This window comes from Paroedura picta, chromosome 5 (assembly GCF_049243985.1).
Source record: "Paroedura picta isolate Pp20150507F chromosome 5, Ppicta_v3.0, whole genome shotgun sequence".
Classification (NCBI taxonomy): domain Eukaryota; kingdom Metazoa; phylum Chordata; class Lepidosauria; order Squamata; family Gekkonidae; genus Paroedura; species Paroedura picta.
Genome location: NC_135373.1, coordinates 19,094,525 through 19,115,144, shown reverse-complemented (window position 1 = coordinate 19,115,144; position 20,620 = coordinate 19,094,525). Strand labels below are relative to the sequence as shown.

Genomic DNA, 20,620 nt, shown 5'->3' with positions numbered 1-20,620 from the left:
CTTGAGCAGCTGGAGCACACGGCTGTAAATACTAAGAGTCAGCACAAGAACAAGTAATAACAGACTAACCTTATCTTTTTTTTTTTTTTTTTAGAAAATTACTATCTTGCTGGATCAGGAGAATTATGTGGATATAGTTTATCTCAGTTTCATTAAAGATTTTGGTATGGTTATACATGATATTCTTATTCACAAGTTGGTAAAGTGTGGTATGAATCCTATTACTGTTAGGTGTATCAATAACGGGTTGACAGATAACACCCAAAGTTTGCTTGTGAATGGTTATCATGCTCTTAGTGAAGGGTGATTAGCAGAGTGCGTCAGGGATCTGTCCTGGGGTTTGTGTTGTTCAATATATTTTTTTAATTATTTGGATGAAGGAATAGAGGGAATGCTTATTAAATGTGAAGATTATCAAACTGAGATGGGTAGCAAACAGAGTGGGAATCAGGAACTAGATCTTGACAGGCTAGAAAACTGAGATAAAATGAATTTCAATAGTGATAACTGTAAAGATCTGCATTTAGATAGGAAAAATAAAAGGCATCATTTTAGGATTGAAGAGACTTGCCTTGACTTTAGTTTGTGCAGAAAGGTTCTAGGTGACATGGTAGACCATACACTGAACATGAGTCAGCATGTCAATATGTCAGTAGGGGACAAACTCATGCACATCAGCTCTAGGAGGTTACCTCTCAATGTATCCTGTGGAAACACAGAATCACAGGCTGCAAACCACAGAATAAAGGCCAGGAACAAAATACTTTTGATCCTTGCCTTTTGGCTTGTGATGGCACAAATTTATCAAGGATTAAGGTAACTGCAAAGAAGAGAGGAGCAGACACAGTGACACAGATCGAAGGTTCCTAATTCCCACAGTTCTATACATTTGTGCCTTCATGGACCTGTAAGATGTTTTACAAAGTGTTCCCAAAAATGTATTGCCTAAGACTGAAAAAGGAGACATGTCTGGCTCCAGGGTGACAAACAGATATCAGTATCAGATGACCCTGATGTTGGGAAGAAGCAATTATGTGAGGTACAAATAGATCTCTTTAAATGTTTGTAGACTTCTTGTCCCACATGTCCTATAACACTGTGACACTGTGGGACATCTGGGAACAGCCTCAGTTCTCATCATTTTCAGCACCCACCAATCCAGCTATTCCCATCTGTTGCCGTGAGGCTTCAGCTCTTGGCTTATAAATACCTGGCCATCATCTACCTTTTTCGCTTCATCTCTGATACAAGTCCTCCCTGGCACTATGAAGACACTCCTAAGCACATGCCTGCTTTGGGCCCTCTTCTCTACAGGTGAGTAGAAACTCAAACTCCAGGGAAGGGAATATAAACAGTGGACAGACAAAACCAGAAGTCCTTGCTCTTTGGAAGAAGAAAACAAGGTTGAAAAGAAAAATAATTACTAATTACTTTCATGTCCATATCAGTATTAGTGCCTTAGTGACCCAAGATGTTAGGTGGGTACACATTGCATGCATGTAGTGAAGCAGGCTATTTCTTATAGAACTTAAATGTGCAGCAGTGTCTAGAGGCTTGTAGTGAAATGACAGGAAGGAGTCTTTCATTACTAGATTTTAGACAAAATAAGAATGGGCTGGTCAGACATTTTACTGTTATGCCCATTCCTGTCCCTCAAAAAAGGAAAATTGTCCAGAGATTCAATAAAACTGAGTGTCCAGGCTAAGGGTACACCAAGACTATTTATGGCTAAAATGAGATGTAAATGTGGGAAAGTCTCATACTTCATCCTTGGTGAAATCATGTACATAGGATGGGATGTGTGGTTTAACGTCAATAGCCAGAAGACATGAAAAGATCAGATGACTTGTATCTTTCTCTGACACTTTGTGTTTAACCTCCACACTGTTAATAAAGGGTGGGGAAATAAGATATGGTGGGTGGAGACCGTTTCTTTGAGGCCATTTTGCCTTTTAAACTTCTAAAGCTCTAAGAACTTGTCCCAGCTGGCATCAAGACCTCAGCACTATAAAGCAACAGCCAATGTGCCTAAGGCCAATCCGGCCACTCTCGTGGTAGCTATAGGTACTGGCCATTTTTCTGTCATTAACAAGAAGAGATCACCATAAGAATCAATTTGATGGGCATATCCAGGAGATTTTTTCCCAGTCGGTTTTGCTAGCATAAACAAGCTGAAAAACAAGGTATTGTGTGTCATAATGCCATAAAATGAGTACATTCACACAATTATTTATGGTGCAAAAAGAGTCAAGTATTATAACAGGTACAATATCATGTTGTTTCCGTAGGACACAAGACATCAGTCAATATAACAAAAAGTAGGACAAAAGATGTCCCTCAATGACCATTTACACACTGAGAACTTCACTGCCCGAGCTCCCGTGCAGGGGCAGAAATTGGGGGCAGATGAGGAGCACTGGGCCAAATGCTCCCCCATGTGGGTGCAAGAAGAGGTGGGGCAACCTGCCATGACTTAAACTCCAGGCTGCAGCCCGGCATGAAACCTCCAGTGCATAAATGGTCTTTTAAACAAAAAGTAAAGGTCCTTAAGATATATTCAATCATATCATGCAACAGGATGTATTTTTCAGCAAAAGGTAAAAACATTCCTTGATATATGCTCACAAGAATCCAGTTAACAAGGAGCCACTCACTGACCCTTTTCTGAGATGCTGCTTTCTGCTGGCTCGGTTAAATCTACCACCAGCAAACTGGTCAAAAGGCAAACATAATCACATCTTTAACCTCTCCTGCAGAGCAGATTAAATTAAAGGGTAAGCGCAATATAGGAGGAGATAGGGCGGGCTCTGTCCGGGATAAAAACTCGGAGTGTCCATCCAGGTCCATCTGGGATAAAAGCTCCGAGTGTCCATCGTGTGGCTCCCCATTGGCTGCTTGGCCCAGCCTCGAATGCCCGGCTATGGAGTTGCTGCGCAGACACAGAAGGCTGCCTACACAGTGAGCTCCCCAGCCGGCTTCTCCTCCCACTAGGGAAAGGAGCAGGGACGCCGCGTCAAAGACACGGCATCCCTGCTCCCTTCCCGCCATGGTCCCCTTCCTCAGGAGCCTTCTGGCGGGCCCAGGCGCTCCCTCGCGGTGTCCAGGACACCGCAAGGGAGCACCTGGGCCCGGCAGAAGGCTCCGCCGCCTGCTGCCGTTTGAAAAAGCCTTCTGTGGGGCCCAGGCGCTCCCTCATGGCATCCAGGACACCGCAAGGGAGCACCTGGGCCCGGCAGAAGGCTCCGCCGCCTGCTGCCGTTTGAAAAAGCCTTCTGTGGGGCCCAGGCGCTCCCTCATGGCATCCAGGACACCGCAAGGGAGCACCTGGGCCCGGCAGAAGGCTCCGCCGCCTGCTGCCGTTTGAAAAAGCCTTCTGTGGGGCCCAGGCGCGCCCTCATGGCATCCAGGACACTGCAAGGGAGCACCTGGGCCCGGCAGAAGGCTCCGCCACCTGCTGCCGTTTGAAAAAGCCTTCTGTGGGGCCCAGGCGAGCCCTCATGGCATCCAGGACACCTCAAGGGAGCACCTGGGCCCGGCAGAAGGCTCCGCCGCCTGCTGCCGTTTGAAAAAGCCTTCTGTGGGGCCCAGGCGCTCCCTCATGGCATCCAGGACACCGCAAGGGAGCACCTGGGCCCGGCAGAAGGCTCCGCCGCCTGCTGCCGTTTGAAAAAGCCTTCTGTGGGGCCCAGGCGCTCCCTCATGGCATCCAGGACACCGCAAGGGAGCACCTGGGCCCGGCAGAAGGCTCCGCCGCCTGCTGCCGTTTGAAAAAGCCTTCTGTGGGGCCCAGGCGCGCCCTCATGGCATCCAGGACACTGCAAGGGAGCACCTGGGCCCGGCAGAAGGCTCCGCCACCTGCTGCCGTTTGAAAAAGCCTTCTGTGGGGCCCAGGCGAGCCCTCATGGCATCCAGGACACCTCAAGGGAGCACCTGGGCCCGGCAGAAGGCTCCGCCGCCTGCTGCCGTTTGAAAAAGCCTTCTGTGGGGCCCAGGCGCGCCCTCATGGCATCCAGGACACCGCAAGGGAGCACCTGGGCCCGGCAGAAGGCTCCGCCGCCTGCTGCCGTTTGAAAAAGCCTTCTGTGGGGCCCAGGCGCGTCCTCATGGCATCCAGGACACCGCAAGGGAGCACCTGGGCCCGGCAGAAGGCTCCGCCGCCTGCTGCCGTTTGAAAAAGCCTTCTGTGGGGCCCAGGCGCGCCCTCATGGCATCCAGGACACCGCAAGGGAGCACCTGGGCCCGGCAGAAGGCTCCGCCGCCTGCTGCCGTTTGAAAAAGCCTTCTGTGGGGCCCAGGCGCGCCCTCATGGCATCCAGGACACCGCAAGGGAGCACCTGGGCCCGGCAGAAGGCTCTGCTGCCTGCTGCTGCTCTGAGAAGCCTTCTGCCAGGCCCAGGATGCCCCTGGGCCCGCCAGAAGGCCATGCCATGCAAGCACACGCACACATACACACACACACTACTCTTCCCCCTGGCCACCCCACCTCACCTCTCCATTACCCCTGCCCTCCGGACCCGCTCCTACCAACACAAACAAATTCACATGTACACACATAGCCGTCTCCCTCCCACTTGCCCCCCCAACCACCCGCCCCTTCACAGAGACCCCTCTCCCATCCCTTTCTACCTACCTCCCTGCCTGCCTTCTTTCCTTCCTTCTTTCCTTCCTCTCTTTCACCATCTCCTTCCTGTCTCTCTTACTCTCCCTCTCACTGGCTTCCTGTCTTACTTCCGTGCTCACTTCATCTTCTTCTCCATTCTATCCATCCCTGCAAAATCCCCTTCCCCTCCTTTCTCCCTCCCACTCCTCCTCCCTGCTTCTACCACCCTACCCTAAATTCTTCATCCCCAGTCACTAGTGCCCGCTATATTTCTCTTTACAGCGGGCTTAATTTCTAGTTACTTATAAAGTACACCTCTGCTCTTGCCAAGCCAACTCAATTGAGTCAACAACCCAGATCCTCCTTTATTGCCCTAAATATTTATTTGCCCACATAAATTATATTCCCAGCCCCAGAGAAGCATGCCTAGCCTCAACTAGGACCAGGGCCTTTTCAGTCCTGGCCCCAACCTGTTGGAATGAACTCCCGGGTGAGCTACTGGTCCTGCAGGAGCTTTCAACATTCTGTAGGGTCTGCAAAACGGAGCTCTTCCAACGGGTTTATGGTTGAGGCTGGGGTCAGCATGGTAGATCAGTGCCTCCCCACCCTGTGATGAAGGAGGTTGACGATGTACTACCCATACTCTGCCCCTTCCCCTATCATTCCACATACCTTCCTTCCTTCCTGGCTGCCTGGCTGGCTGGCTGCCTGCCTTCCTCCATTTCTCTCTCTTCTTTTTGCCTCTCTCTCTCTCTCTCTCTCTCTCTCTCTCTCTTTCTTTCTTTCCTTCATTCTATCCACTCACCCACCCCTTAATCTCCTTTCTCACTCCCATCCATCCATTTCTCTTCTGCCTTTCTTTCTTCCATTCTTTCTCTCATTGCTTACTCTCCTTTCTCCCCTTCTCTCTCTCTCTCTCTCTCTCTGTTTCTCTCTCCCCCCTCCCCCATCTCTCTCACTTTGTCTATGACTGCCTTCCTTCCTTCCTTCCCTCCCTCCCTCCCAGGGGGGGAGGAGCCTGGGGGGGGCATCCCGTACCCACCTACTGCCTGCTAGCACCCGCTGTATTTTTTCTACAGCGGGCTTAATTTCTAGTAAAATAATAATAATATTCTGCTGCTGAAAAAAAATCTAGACACTCTGATGAGTTATCAACCAGCTATCTCCCGGAAGATAAAGACCCTCAAATTTCAGCAGTGAGAGCTTGCTCTCTATGTAAATCTTTTTATTCTGATGGTATGGCTTAACATTTTGTATCTCATTTGTACTGAACCATCTTTCTTAATTATTTTTTTAATGATGCCATTAAAGTTACTTGTGTGTGTGTGTGTGGGGGGGGGAGTTGTCTATATTTTGACAATGTATTCGGGACTTTTGTCTCCATAGCATCAAGTCAGAAAAGGCTCTAATGTATGCAGAATGAGCTGTTTGTTATATTTAGAGGAAGAAGTACAAGAAAAGTTGGTTCTCATATACTGCTTTTTTTCTACCAGGAGTCTCAAAGTGGCTGTCATTCACCTTTCCTCTCCCCTCAATAGCCACTCTGAGGGAGGTGGGGCTGAGAGAGCCCTGATATTACTGAAGAAGAAGAGTTGGTTCTTATATGCTGCTTTTCTCTACCCGAAGGAGTCTCAAAGCGGCTTACATTCACCATTCCTTTCCTCTCCCCACAACAGACACCCTGTGAGGGAGGTCTGCCCCTCTATTTTTCTTTCTCACTCTGAACATGACAGAATTAACAGCAAAAATAATATTTTGTGTGTTTATAGATGTATACAATAATACAATTAATATGTAAATCAAAGATTCTAAGACCTGCTTAATGTCCAGTACCTTGAAGCCAAAGGAGAAATTCTCTATACTGCATGCTGAATAGGATTCTGGTATAACAAAGCCTGTTTCCTGACATTCTTCAGCAGCATCAGCTCTCAATGGGAACTGGGTCACCATGGCTTGTCTCCCCCTTTAACCAAGTAACAGCACGAGAGATTTACTTTTATCCACTGATCCTCCATGTTGTAATTGAAAGGGACAGCAAGTGTCTGACTTATTGCAAGTCAATTTGATGTCGTCCAAAAGACATATTAAATTAAATTTATTTCAATGTTAAATATCTATGCATGTTTGTTCATAAGATTTTGGTTTTAATCTGAAAGTATATGCTTCTCCTGCTTTCCCAATAGATGATGATGATGTTATCCGTTCAGTCGTGTCCGACCCTCGACGATTCTATAGGAATGTCTTCACCATGCATCCCTGTCTCTAACTGCTTCTTTTAATTGGTTCATGGTTTGCTAGTAGAGCCTTCAATAAACGTCAAGATCAGATGCATCCTAATGCTGTTATTATAAAAGGAAACAATGGTCTACTTTGTCAAATGTCATATCAGTGATGCATCTGGCATGGATTCTCTCTCTTTTCTGTTTGCAGGGGCATCCATGCAATGTTACTCATGTGTAAGCATAACAGGGCCATGTGATGATTCTGCAATTCAACAGTGTTCACCTGGTGAAGATGCTTGCGTTTCCTTAAAGGGATCAGCTACATTGCGTGAGTAATAATTTGAATAATTTGTTCAGAATAAGACTCATTAAAAAAGCAGTGTGTGGGCCTGATTACATGAGAACATAGATTGCATCCATGGGCACATTTATGACCAAGACAATTTAATCCTGGATATAATATTCTATGGTCACTAATCTCAGTAATAATACAGATAATAAAAATTAACAAACACATTTGTTCATTAACTCTCATTAACACTCTTATTCCCCAAATGTATTTATTTATTTACTTATTTTATTTGTATACCGCCCTCCCCGAAGGCTCTGGGCGGTTCACATGAAACAGAACAGAAACAATACAGATAACTTAGATTAACAATGAGGAATGAAATGAAATAACAAGCAACATGTAACCGTAGAAAAATTAAACATTAAAGTAACTCATACTGATAGCCCAGTAGGTTGGGTGGAACTGCAATGGGTGCCAGAGGAGGGAGCTCAGGAGCAGGGCCCTTGGGAAGTGATGGTACAGGTTGCCCTCAACCAAATGCCTGGCGGAGGAGCTCCCTTTGGCAGGTACTATGGAACTGTTCAGGTTCCATCTGGGCCCTGATCTCATCTGGGAGCTCGTTCCACCAGTTGGGGGTCCGGATGGAGAAAGCTTTGGTCCTGGTTGAGGCCAAGTGAGCTTTCCTGGGTCCAGGGATCACCAAGAAGTTGGAACTGCTAGAGCGTAAGGCTCTTTGGGGGGTGTAAGTTGTAAACATTGGCTAATGTAAATGTTGTAAATGTTGACTAATGTACTTTAGAAGTAGATTTCCCTGTTCCACAGAGGAAAATCTAGCTGCAAAAGCACAATGAAAGTCCATTTCCCAGTGTGTGAGGAATGAGCTGTTTTCTCATTTGCTGCTGATTGTTAGTCTTCTCAAATGCTTTAATCCAATTTTCTTTGCTCAGTTACTTATACTTCTGGATTCTAATTAGCTCTTCCTGGAAATTCACCCTTCCACACATACAAACACACACACCCTTATATGTAATGGCTGTGAAAGTCTGTTTCAATGTATCTGAAGAAGTGAGCATGCACATGAAAGCTTCTACCTGGAATTAAATGTAAACATATTAGAATATATGACTATTTATTATTATATTTATATACCACCCTCCCCTGAGGCTCAGGGCAGTTTACATGGAACTGAAGAAAAATAGTAGAAATAACATGTTAAGTTGAACAATAGCGATATAGTCATTACAGGAGAACAATAACATAACAGAACAAGCTTTGTCAGAACGTCTATTTTAACTGTAGCATACTGATGGCCCCATGGGATAGACATGTCCGTGGTGGTTTTCAGGGGGGGGGGGCTCTGGGGCCAATGGGAAGTGATTAAAATCAGGTTGACCTCAACCAAAAACCTGGTGGAAGAGCTCCCTTTTGCAGGCCCTGTGGAACTGTTTAAGCTCTGCTAGGGATGTGAACTCCTCTGGGAGCTTGTACCACCAGGTGGGGGGCAGGATGGGAAAAGCTCTGGCCCTGGTTGAGGTCAAGCAAGCCTGCTTGGGGCCAGGGATCACTAGGCAGTTGGTAGTGGCAGAGCGTAAGGCTATTTGAGGGGTGTAGGCAGAGAAGCAATCCCTTACGTAAACTGGGCCCAAACCATGGATGGCCTTAAAGGTGATTACCAGAACCTTAAGCCTGATCCAGAATTTGACTGGAAGCCAGTGCAGTTGTTGTAGAATGGGCTGAATATGGGATCTCCATGATGTTCCTGTGATGCTGGCCACAGTGTTCTGGACCAGTTGTAGTTTCTGGATCAAGGTTAAAGGCAGGCCTGTGTAGAGGAAGTTATATAAGTCTAGTCTAGAAGTGACTGTTGCGTGAATCCCTGTGGCTAGGTGTTCTGGGGCCAAGTAGGGAGCTAGTAGTTTGGCTTGGCAGAGGTGGTAGAATGCCAGCTGTGCTACTTGAGTGACCTGAGCCTCCATAGATAGGGATACATCTAAAACCACACCCAGGTTCCTGGCAAAGTGCACCACTGATAGCTGCACTCCATCCAGATTCGGTAGGCATGCTTCCTCACTTGGGCCCTTCCTGCCCAGCCACAGGACCTCCGTCTTTGAAGGGTTGAGCTTCAGATGACTCTGCATCAGCCATCTGCTGCTCAAACTGTTAGTCCTCTCAGCAGTGTTCAACACAGTTGACCATGAACTTTTAGCTCATTGCCTCACCAATGCCAGGATTGGAGGGACTACCCTTCAGTAGCTGATCTCCTTTCTCCAGGATCATGGACAGAGGGTAGCATTACAAGATAGCTCATCAAGCCATCACTAACCCGCTCCTCATGCCGTCACCATGATCCTGGAGAAAGGAGATCAACTACCGAAGGGTAGTCCCTCCAATCCTGGCATTGGTGAGGCAATGAGCTAAAAGCTCATGGCCAACTGTGTTGAACACTGCTGAGAGGTCTAACAGTTTGAACAGCACTGACATGCCCCGATCTAACTGGTGACGGAGGTCATCCGTTAGGGGGACTAGCGCTGTCTCTGCCCTATGGCCAGGCCAGAAACCTGACCTAAACCATTTCATGGATTTAGGGGAAAGATTCTTACAGTCCAAGATGGGACTAGTCCCTTGCAATTTATTATCATCATCATCATCATATCAAATAAAATGTGATGGTAACTTCTGATAAAATGTGTGCTCTCTGGCCCCCGGGGATGGGCCCCCCCAGGGCCATTCAGAGGAACTGGCATGCTGCTGGGAATTACCAGGGAGGCTCTGACTGGCCCTCACTAGGAGAGCCATCGCCCACTGGGAGCCAATAAGTGGTTCTTCTCTTCCCCCTCTGCCACAACCCTTGTGCTACCACACTGCCACTGTGGACAGTGAATCACAACAGCCTCTATACTTCTTGTCACCATTCTGTCCAGCTTCTCCGTCTCTGTTCTGGTCAAGGACCACTGGCAGCCAAGGACAATGGGGGCATGGTCAAGGACCATGAGGGCATGCCATTCTCACTAGCCTCCCCACCTCCACATGGGATAGGGAGCACTGCCAGCCACCCAACACAGCCACCTGCAGTTTTGGTGGGCTTCTGCACTGGGTGAGGAGTGCCGCCAACCTCCACTGTGTGCTCCTACGACCACAACAGCTGCCCTAGGCTTCCTGTAATACATGGCGAGAGCGAGTGAATATGGGATGCTCCCCCTGGCTCCTTACCTCACATGGAAAGAGCAGGCAGAATGATGTTGCTTCTGCCAGCTCTCTGCCTTGTGCAGCAAAAGCTCAAGGGATGGGGGGTCCTTCTGCCAGATCCCTGCCCCACATGGCAACAGCACAGGGGATGCGGGTGTTCTCCCACCGGCTCCCTGTCCAGTGTAGTGAGAGCTTATGGGATGGGGGGCATGTGCTGCTAGTCCCAGCCAACTAGTGGGATTCACCCCTTGTTAAAAGAGCATTCTGAGCAGAACAGCTTAGTATGGTTCCCCTGATGGTACTTACCTCTGGAAACCTGCCCAAGGTCTTGTCAAAGCTGCAAACCTAAATTTGCCCATTTTGTGATTCACCCCTGTCCCCCCTCCCCTTGTATAAATTATGTTTTAAGTATTTGGTGGACAAAATCCATGTTTCCCGTATTTCTACTTTTTAAAATCATCAGCCAATGTACATTATTGAGAAGGACACAAACATTCAGGGATAATGGAACCAAACTGTTGATCCTCTACACCTCCTTTCTAATTCCTTTTCACAGCTTTTATCCCCACGTTCTATGTCAAGGCCTGTTTGTCATTATCGCTGTGCAAATCAGGAAATTACACCGCAACCTCATCAGGGAATGCACGCTTTCATTCAGTATTGAGTTGCTGCACAAAAGACCTTTGCAACTATGGCATTATTCAGGGTAAGTATCTGCATCCGTTCAGAAGCTGTAAAAACTTCCATCTCTGTACCATGCATCTCTATGAGGGAAATTACAGAATTACACTTGAAGACAATGCAACATTAGGGCAAGATTTGCCCTCCATCCCTAGCCCTCCGTGTTCTAGAAGAACAACTAGAGATTATCAGTGACTCTCAAATTACACCTGTAAAATATTTACACATAGTATGGCCACTCTGTAGGAACGGAAAATTTATTTATTTATTCATATTTATATACCACCCTCCCCCGAAGGCTCAGGGCAGTTTACAGGAAACAGGAAACAGATACAGATAACATATGGTAACACATGTGATAACAGCAATAACATTATAACAACTATAACCTTAACATGATAATAGCAATAATAATATAATAGAACTCCAAAGGAGCCTTAGCTCAACTCTTACTGGGACCCAGTGGGTTAGGCAGATTAGTGGCAGTTGTAATGGGGGGGGGGGGTTGGGGGCCAATTGGAAGCAATGGTTTGGGTTGACCTCAACCAAATGCCTTGTGGTGGAGCTCCCTTTTGCAGGCCCTGCAGTTCTGTCAGGGTCCTGATCTCCTTTGGGAGCTCATTCCACCAGGTGGGGGCCAGAATGGAGAAAGCTCTGGCCCTGGTTGAAGTCAAGCGGGCTTCCTTGGGGCCAGGGATCCCCAGGAGGTTGGAGGTAGTAGGGCACAAGGCTATTTGAGGGGGATAGGCAGAGAGGTGATCCCTCAGGTGAACTGGGCCCTGACCATGTATGACCTTCAAGGTGATAACCAAAACCTTAAGCCTGATCCAGAATTCAACCGGGAGCCAGCACAGCTGCTGAAGGATGGGCTGGATGTGGGACATCCGAGGTGTTGCTGTGAGGACCCTGGCAACCGCGTTCTGGACCAATTGCAGTTTCCGGATCAAGGATAAGAGCAGGCCGGCCGGGCTCAGAGGGAAGCTGACCGCGCCGCTGCCTGCAGCTTCCCGCAGAGTCTGTCCCGTCCCATCCCATCAAAGCGAGACGGCATGGCGCACCCACAGCTCCTGTCACTGCCCAAGCCCCGCGGGATATTATAGCTCCTGGCCACCTTCACCTTGGCCCTCCTGCTCGAGGGGCGCCACGCCAGCGCCGCTCCTCTGCAGAGCAACGAAGGCATGCCCCCCATGGCCAAGATTTACCCCCGGGGCAGCAACTGGGCCGTCGGGCATTTCATGGGGAAAAAAGAGGACTGGCGACTTCCCTTACATGTACGACGAGCAAAACAAGGCCCCTTTTCCTCTGCTGCTGGAGGACGTCAAGCGGCTTGAGGCGGATCCCCGTTGGGAGGAGACGGTGAAGAAGCTTCAGTGGCTTCTCGAGGCCAACGACAACAGAAGTGCTCAGATTTTCAGGGAAGAGTTGCCATTTCCCACCAAGACCACCTGGGAGGGAGAGGATAACAGCAGTCTGAAAGACATAATGGATTATCTGCTGCAAGCGATAGAGAGGAAAGGAAGTTCTCCAAGCTGAAAGAACCGTTCCTCGACACCGAAGGCCTAGAAGGATATCTTTAAGAGACTCTGGTTTCATAAGCGTCTCCCTATATTTGATGATTGATTAAACAGAAATCTTTTGTGTTTATCAGATTTCTTTGATGGAAAATAACCCGTTCATTTCTACTCCCAATCAGGACTTCACCCTTTTCAGAGGCTCCCCCCCCCCTTTCCGGGCAGCCTTTTTCTTTCTTTGAACTGCTTTGTTGTAAATAATGAAGAATCTTCCAGTCCTCGGAATGTTCCTTCACCATTTCTCTTTCCAATCATTTCATCTTTTATGTTGCAATAATTTAAATGTTTAGAACGTTCACAATAAGTGTTTTAAAAAAAAAAACCCAAAACAAAACAACAAAAAAAGAATAAGAGCAGGCCAGCATAGAGCGAGTTACAGCCTAGAGGTGACTGTCATGTGGATCACTGTGGCTAGCTGTTCCAGGGCCAAGTAGGGTGCTAGTAGTTTGGCTTGGCGAAGGTGGTAAAATGCCAGCCATGCTACCATCATGATCTGAGCCTCCATAGAGAAGGAGGCATCAAGTATCACTCCCAGGTTTCTGGCAGAGTGGGCCACTGTTAGCTGCACTCCATCCAGATTGGGTAGGCGCGGTTACTCGCTTGGACCTTTCCTGCCCAGCCACAGGACTTCTGTCTTTGAAGGGTTGAGCTTCAGATGACTCAGCTTGAGCCATCTCGTCACTGCTTCCAGGCGGCTGGCTAATGTTTCTGGGGGAGAGTCAGGGCAGCCATCCATCAGGAGGAAGAGCTGGGTGTCATCAGCATATTGGTGACAACCCAGCCCAAACCTCTGCACCAGTTGGGCAAGAGGGCACATAAAGATGTTAAATAGAGTTAGAGAGAGAATTGCCCTCTGGGGGACTCTACAAGCCTATTATTATTATTATTATTATTATTATTATTATTATTATTGTTGTTGTTGTTGTTGTTGTTGTTGTTGTTGTTATCATCATCATCATCATCATCATCATTTTATTTATATCCCGCCTCTCCCTGGAGGCTCAAGGCGGGTTAGTGATGGCTTGATGAGCTCTCTTGTAATGCTACCCTCTGTCCATGATTCTGGAGAAAGGAGATCAGCCACTGAATGGCAGTCCCTCTCATCCCGGCATCAGCGAGGTGGTGAGCTAAAAGCTCATGATCTACTGTGTCGAACGCTGCTGAGAGATCTAATAATAGAAGCAGCGCTGACCTGCCGAACTATTTTTCAGTTTCCTTTTAAAACTGACTGGATTCAGCAGTTGGGATCAAGTCATGCAAGGGCCCCCTCAGGGAAATAATCAACTCATCTCTCATAACTGGAGAATTCCCTGAGGGATTGAAAGATGCAGTGGTACACCCATTGCTGAAAAAAACATCTTTAGACCCGCGGGAGCCTGATAACTTCCGACCCGTCTCGCATTTAGTGTTTCTGGGAAAGATGGTAGAAAGGACTTCTGCAAAGCAGGTAATGGCATTCCTGGAAGAAGCAAGGATTCTGGACCAATCTCAGTCGGGCTTCCGGCCTGGCCATGGGGCACAGACAGCGCTAGTCACCCTGACGGATGAACTCCGTCACCAGTTGGATCGAGGCGGGTCGGCGCTGCTGATACTGCTAGACCTATCAGCAGCATTCAACACAGTTGACTATGAGCTACTAGCTCGCCGCCTCGTCGACGCCGGAATACGAGGGACAGCCCTTCAGTGGCTGATCTTCCTCTGGTGCCATGGACAGAGGATTGCAATAGGAGAGCAAACATCAAACTGCCGACTACTCTCTTGTGGAGTCCCACAGGGGCGGTCTTCTCTCCTATCCTATTCAACATTTTCATTTGCCCTCTTGCACAACTGGTATGGAAGTTTGGGCTTGGCTATCATCACACAGATGACACCCAGCTCTTCCTTCTGATGGATGGCCACCCTGATTCTTCCCCAGAAGCATTAGCCAGTCCTTCAAAGACGGAGGTCCTGTGGCTGAGTAGGAAGGGCCCATGTGAGGAAGCATACTGCCGACCCTGGATGGAGTACAGCTCACTACAGCTCACTCCGCCAGGAACCTGGGTGTGATCCTGGATGCTTCCCTCACAATGGAAGCCCAGATCACAAAGGTAGCGCGGCTGGCATTCTACCATCTCCGCCAAGCCAAGCTACTAGTGCCCAACATGGCCCTGGAACATCTAGCCACAGTGATCCACTTAATGGTCACCTCCAGACTGGATTTCTGTAACTCGCTCTATGCAGGCCTGTCCTTAGCCTTGACCCGGAAACTACAGCTGTTCCCAAACACAGCGGCCAGGACTCACGCAGCAACACTGTGGAGGTTCCACATCTGGCCCATCCTACATCAATTGCAATGGTTACCAGTTGAATTCTGGATCAGGCTAAAGGTTCTGGTAATAACCTACAAGGTCAAACGCGGTCAGGGCCCAGTGTACCTGAGGGACCACCTCCCTGCCTATACCTCCAAAAGAGCTCTACGCTCTGCCGTTACCAACCGGCTAATGGTTCCTGGCCCTAAAGAAGTCTGCCTGGCCTCGACCAGGGACAGAACCTTCTCTGTCCTAGCCCACACCTGGTGGAATGAGCTCCCAGAGGAAATCAGGCCCTGACGGAACTAAAACAGTTCCGCAGGACCTGCAAAAGGGAGCTCTTCCACCAGGCATTTGGCTGAGGCCAGGCACAATCAACAACATTGCAGGGCCCCTCCCCCCTAGAAATCCACCAAGACTCCTGGACTATTGTCTAAGTTACTTTGTTATCAGTTAATGTTATAGTTATTAATGTTATAGTTGTTATATGCATGGTTCCATGTATAGCTTTCAGTTCGATGTAAACCGCCCTGAGCCATCGGGGAGGGTGGTATATAAATACAATAAATAAATAAATTACAGCACAGGATACGACCCTGCCTCAGGCTTCAAGCTCAGTCCTTGACAGATCTACAGACACAAACACAACGTATTGGCTATCTTTTTTTCTAGGGAGGGACAAGGTGATGATAGTTTCATTAAATGTCGAATAAAGTGTGGTGGAATGCTGAACCCACTGTCAGAGTTGCTTTTTGCAGCGCCTCTGAACACAAATGTGATTCCCAATGGCCTTCAGTGTCCAGCCTGCTTTTCCTTGAGGAAGAATAACTGCCAGCCAAAGACATCAGCCCCCTGCACTGGTGAGGAGACTCAATGCGTCAATTTTTCTGGTTCTGTGACTGCAAGTGAGTAGATATATATATATAAATTTTCTGAAAAGGGAACACCAAGAAGCCAGACCATTCTGGTGAAGTAAGATAATGGCCATGGGGAAGGTTGACAACCAGAGCCCAGAGATGGAGTCCATTTCAGGCCACCTGTTTGATTATGTCACTCAGGGAGTGCTGTGATTAGCTAATTCCAACCATCTGAATGGCCCCAGACCCAAGGGAGAATGCTTAGCTTCTACCAGGGCCTTTTCAGCTCTGGCTGCTACTTGGTGGAATGAGCTCCAACACAATTATTTATTTCTTCGATTTGCAGCCCACCACTTCCACACAGTGTCGGAGAGTGATCAAAACGTTGTTAATGTCCCACCATCTTGCCAGGCTTATTATCAAGGAGAGAAAAATGTCAACAGAGTTTAAATATGCAGTGAAAACAAAGCACCGATTTGCATAAAATAATTTTATTTAGAAGTGAAACAAACTTTGTAGGGAAAGTGAGTGGAGAAAGACATGCCTAACTGTTTTGCATTCATTCTTTCTATCTCCGAGACAACCAGGGAGGAAGTATGAACAAAGGAGCAAGAACTCTCCAATTAAGCCAGTCAGGATTTGAAAATTTTCAGAAAGTTCCTGACCTAAATCTGCTAACTACATTTCCTGTAGAAACCCTGCAAGCCATTCCCCATATTTCATTCAATCATGCTCACTACAGATTTTGTTCCTTTCCCCTTTTTTTTAAAAAAAATGTGTTTTGTAAAATGGTTCCTGCTTTGTTTTCATTACACATCACAATCCTACCATTCTGTGTCCTTGATGACCTCCCCCTCCCCCCCAGCCCTCCAATCCCTCCAAAGTGTCCTGAATGTTTTTTTTGTTTTAAACCACTGTTATGTTCCACTTAATATTTCTGGTAAGGCCCAGGGGGAGGAGCTGGTCTCATGGCTTAAGTGCCACTCAGCACTTAACACCCACTCAGGGTGGCTGTCCTGCCCTTGAGTGCCTCTGCCTCCAACCAGCTTGCCTGTCTGTCCAATGGCCAGCCAATAACCCTCCCCCCCTCCCCCCCCAACCACCCATTTTTCCTTCTACTTCACTCCAAGGCTCAGAGGCTGCAGATCCCTGCTGGTGAGTTCCCTGCCCAGGAGCCTCCAGGCTTGCAGCCTTTCCAGGTCCTGGGGGGAGGGAGAGGCCACCTGCAGAGATCTTCCACCCCCAATCTAGCACCCATTGTATTCCTGAATGCAACAGGCTTTGCACAGGCTTAGTCATGTTATAATGTGCAAGGCTGATTTTTTTTTAAACTTAGAAAACGTAAAATGTTAAATGGCAGATTTTTCAGAAGGGAGGGGGGAGGGGGAGGAAGGGAGGGGAGAGAGGACAACAATGAGGAAAGGGGCATGCTCAAATGACTAAAAATGGGAGGATCAGAGGTTGGGGGGGGGGAAGCCTGAATGTATGCATTTCTGCATTGGGCAGCCCTGAATCAGACTCTAACTTAACTGATGAAATCGTTGCATCCAGGAATTGACAAAATGCATGGTAAATCAGACAGCCATTTCAGACTTTGCCTAGTCAGGATAATTTTAATGTGGAAAGAGATGGAAAAACTAGCCTCTTAAAAATTCAACCCTGAATGATATTGCTGGAAACAGTCAAAGAGTGATCGGGTGACAAGAGTTCAACCTTGCAGATTACTAATCTATGCCCACCCATCTGACAGATCACTTAACAAAAAAGCTTGGAACACAAGGCCAGATTCCAGATATGCATGCAAATCTGCTCTCTTGGCATATGTACACCCCGATCATCCTGGAGATGTAGAAGCAGGTTCCTGTTCATATGTGGTGGGGAGTTCTCTAGTTGAAGCTCTGGAAATCTATTTCTCTTGTTGAACAAATTGTTTCTAAGTATTCCCTTCTACCTAGCACAGCTCCATGGTTTATTTGGGAGGTGGGAATAATTAGTTCAGTAAGGAGGGAACTGAAATTCGAAATCTCAAAGCAAGCATGTGTGACAATCTTTCTCCATCACTCTTGGCTTTTAATAAAGTTATATCAGGTGCAAGGAGCTCAGAATAGCATTTTTCAGTTCAAGAGGTCACAGACCCCTTAAAAGGCATGTTCAACGCTAAAGAATCCATATTCCGAAAGAGCCATTTTCTCCAAGACAACTGAACTTGTTGGTCTAGAGATCAATTGTGAACGATCTCTAAGTGTCAGCTGGAGATCACTAATTACTAGCAACCCCAGTACTCCCTGTAGGATCAACTCCCTGCAAAGGACTGACTTGCGAGAAACTTCTTTAGAGTAGTGAAATTGAAGGACTAAACTGAAAACATTCACCATTTGAAGAAAAACTATTGATTTCAGAGGCCTCAACATCATTCCCGCTCTCTTTATCACTGTCCCATTCTGTAACTTATGTGGATGTTCTTCCTTTTTTTCTCCTTGCAGAAATTTCAAGTGTCCTTGTTTCACTAAATGGTGCTTTCCAGGGATGCATTACACCAAATGGATGTGCCTACAAACCCGTGACAGTAGGAATTGCTAACAATACAATCACCATCAATGTAACTCGCCTGGCATGTAGTCCAGGAATCATTGTTGGTACCCCACTGACCAACAGCCCCTCGGACTACACCACATTACCCTTCCCAGGTTAGCAAAGCTGCCTCCCTGCAGATTACACCATTCATGGAAACAGGGAAGAAACCAGGGGACTAAGTGCTTTGAACATCCTGGCTCCCTTCTTAATAAGGGTGGAGGTGAATGGGTTGCCCAAGGGCAAAGAAAACTGGGGCAGAAATTTTGCATTAGGGCCTCTAAGCTAAATATAATCCATAGAATGGGACAATTTTCAAAATAATTATAATCAAAATAATTATAATCAAAATTAATTGCTGCGCTAAAGACAAAACAACCAACCCAATACTAAATCTTTGGCCCAGGAATTTTCAGAATTAGTAAATCAAACACCACATATTGCATCCAGGGAACTTTATAAGATGATTGAAGAAAAGAAGCTGTTGTTAGATACTTCACCTTCCCCCTCATCCCATAATACTCCAAAGACTAATGCAAACATGGAAGGAAAATCTCCAAAAACAAAATCTCTCCAGGAAGATCTTAAGACCCCAGAAGGGGAGGAGCTCACTCAGACCAACTCTGATCCTTCTCCCCAGTGGACGCAACCTGAAGAACCAGCTGCAAGAAATGATTGAATATTTGGGGACCATTCCCATCCTAGACTTCGGATAGCATCCTGGAACATCGCTGGATGGAAAAACAAATCCGGAGACTCTGATTTTGCGGAATTTTTAACCTCCTTTAATTGTATTCTCCTCCAGGAAACTTGGTTTCAAGAAAAAATTCATCTCAAGGGATTTACATCATTTAACTTACCAGCCTATAAAAATGAGCCCAAGGGACGTTACAAAGCAGGCATTTCCACCTTGCTGAAGATTGACTCTGTTGCTAACCCTTCTATTTTAGGCTGCTGCCCAAATTTAGCTATGGCCATCCTATTGCACTGGAATAATTCCTCACTAATAATAATTAATGTTTACCTCCCTCCTGCCCAGAATTATTTGACTCTCAACCAAAACTGGGCCAAATTTTCTAATTTTATATTTTCAATATATGACCACTCTTCAGCACAATTTATTATTTTAGGAGATTTTAATGCTCGAATTGGCACTAATAATAATGATATCTTTGCACGGTTGGGGTTTGGGGAAGATGATGAGGACTTACTACCCTCCATTTGGCCTTTGAGGAACTCAAAGGACAGTGTCATTAACGAGGAAGGGATCAAATTAACTGAATTCTGTTTAGAGCACAATTTTCTGATATTAAATGGTCAAAGCAAGTTTCCCACATCTGCAGATTTCACATTCACGTCCCCTCGAGGACAGAGTGTGATTGATTACGGCTTATGCACTTTTAACTGCTACCAAAATATTTCTTCTTTCTCTATAGAGTCACGTACTGAGAATGACCACCTTCCACTGACTCTAAACTGGGATCATACTAGGATAGATGTTTACAGTCCCAGTGTATCTCTACCAGCAGCTCCCACTGAATATTGTTTGAAATGGATTAGATGGTCCGCTAAGATGGAGAAAGAGATTACATCTCTTTTGGAATCTGAAAGAATGATAGAACTTCGGGAGACTTTAATTAACTCAAGCTCACCTATGACTGCTGTAGAGCTGTATTCTCAGATAGTTGACCTTTGCGGCCTTAAAGCACAACCAGTCTGTAACAAAGGCAGCAATTCCTCCTGGTTTGACCAAGAATGTCATATCTGAGAGATAAAAAAACTGAGAGAGCTATTTAGACAGGCCCAATCGTCAGAGGATTAGACTATTATCCACAGTTACTTTGAACAAAAAAAAACCAGTATCTTATCTGTGAGAAAAAACGGCTTTATTCTCACGATAATTGGGCCCGCCTATTTGACATTGTTAAATCCAAAAATTCCAAAGCATTCTGGTCAGCTGTAAGAGGACCCTTGAGTGGGAAGACTGGTAATTTAGAACCTATTATTTCCCCCCCAAGTTTGGGTTGATCATTTTTCTGCTCTATTTAATGTCCCAGCAGCTGAATCTGCTGAATGACTCCATCCCAACTAATGTCCCTAGATAGTCCCCAGTTTTGCCTGACGAAGTAGAGGAACTAATTCTGAGCCTTAAGATAGGCAAAGCCCCAGGCCAGGATGCCCTATCAACTGAACTTCTAAAAAAAAACCCTAAATGGTGGGCTCCACCCTTGGCCAACTTATTTACCTTAATTGACTTATATGGGACTGTCCCAAGTTCTTGGTTGAATTCAATCATTGTTCCCATGTTTAAAATGGTGACCATAATGACCCTAATAATTTTAGACCTATTAG

General features: G+C 46.7%; 1 protein-coding gene and 1 pseudogene across 1 annotated transcript; both read left to right on the top strand.

Moving 5' to 3' along the window:
* The first annotated feature begins 1,265 nt into the window (after window positions 1–1,265).
* LOC143838844 (phospholipase A2 inhibitor and Ly6/PLAUR domain-containing protein-like) lies at window positions 1,266–18,403 on the top strand. Its single transcript, XM_077340753.1, has 4 exons — window positions 1,266–1,314; window positions 7,031–7,154; window positions 15,513–15,745; window positions 18,181–18,403. Exons 1-4 carry the CDS (start codon window positions 1,266–1,268, stop codon window positions 18,387–18,389), a joined length of 615 nt encoding a protein of 204 aa, XP_077196868.1. The 3' UTR covers window positions 18,390–18,403.
* LOC143838967 (gastrin-releasing peptide-like) lies at window positions 12,031–12,514 on the top strand (annotated as a pseudogene).
* Window positions 18,404–20,620: the final 2,217 nt, after the last annotated feature.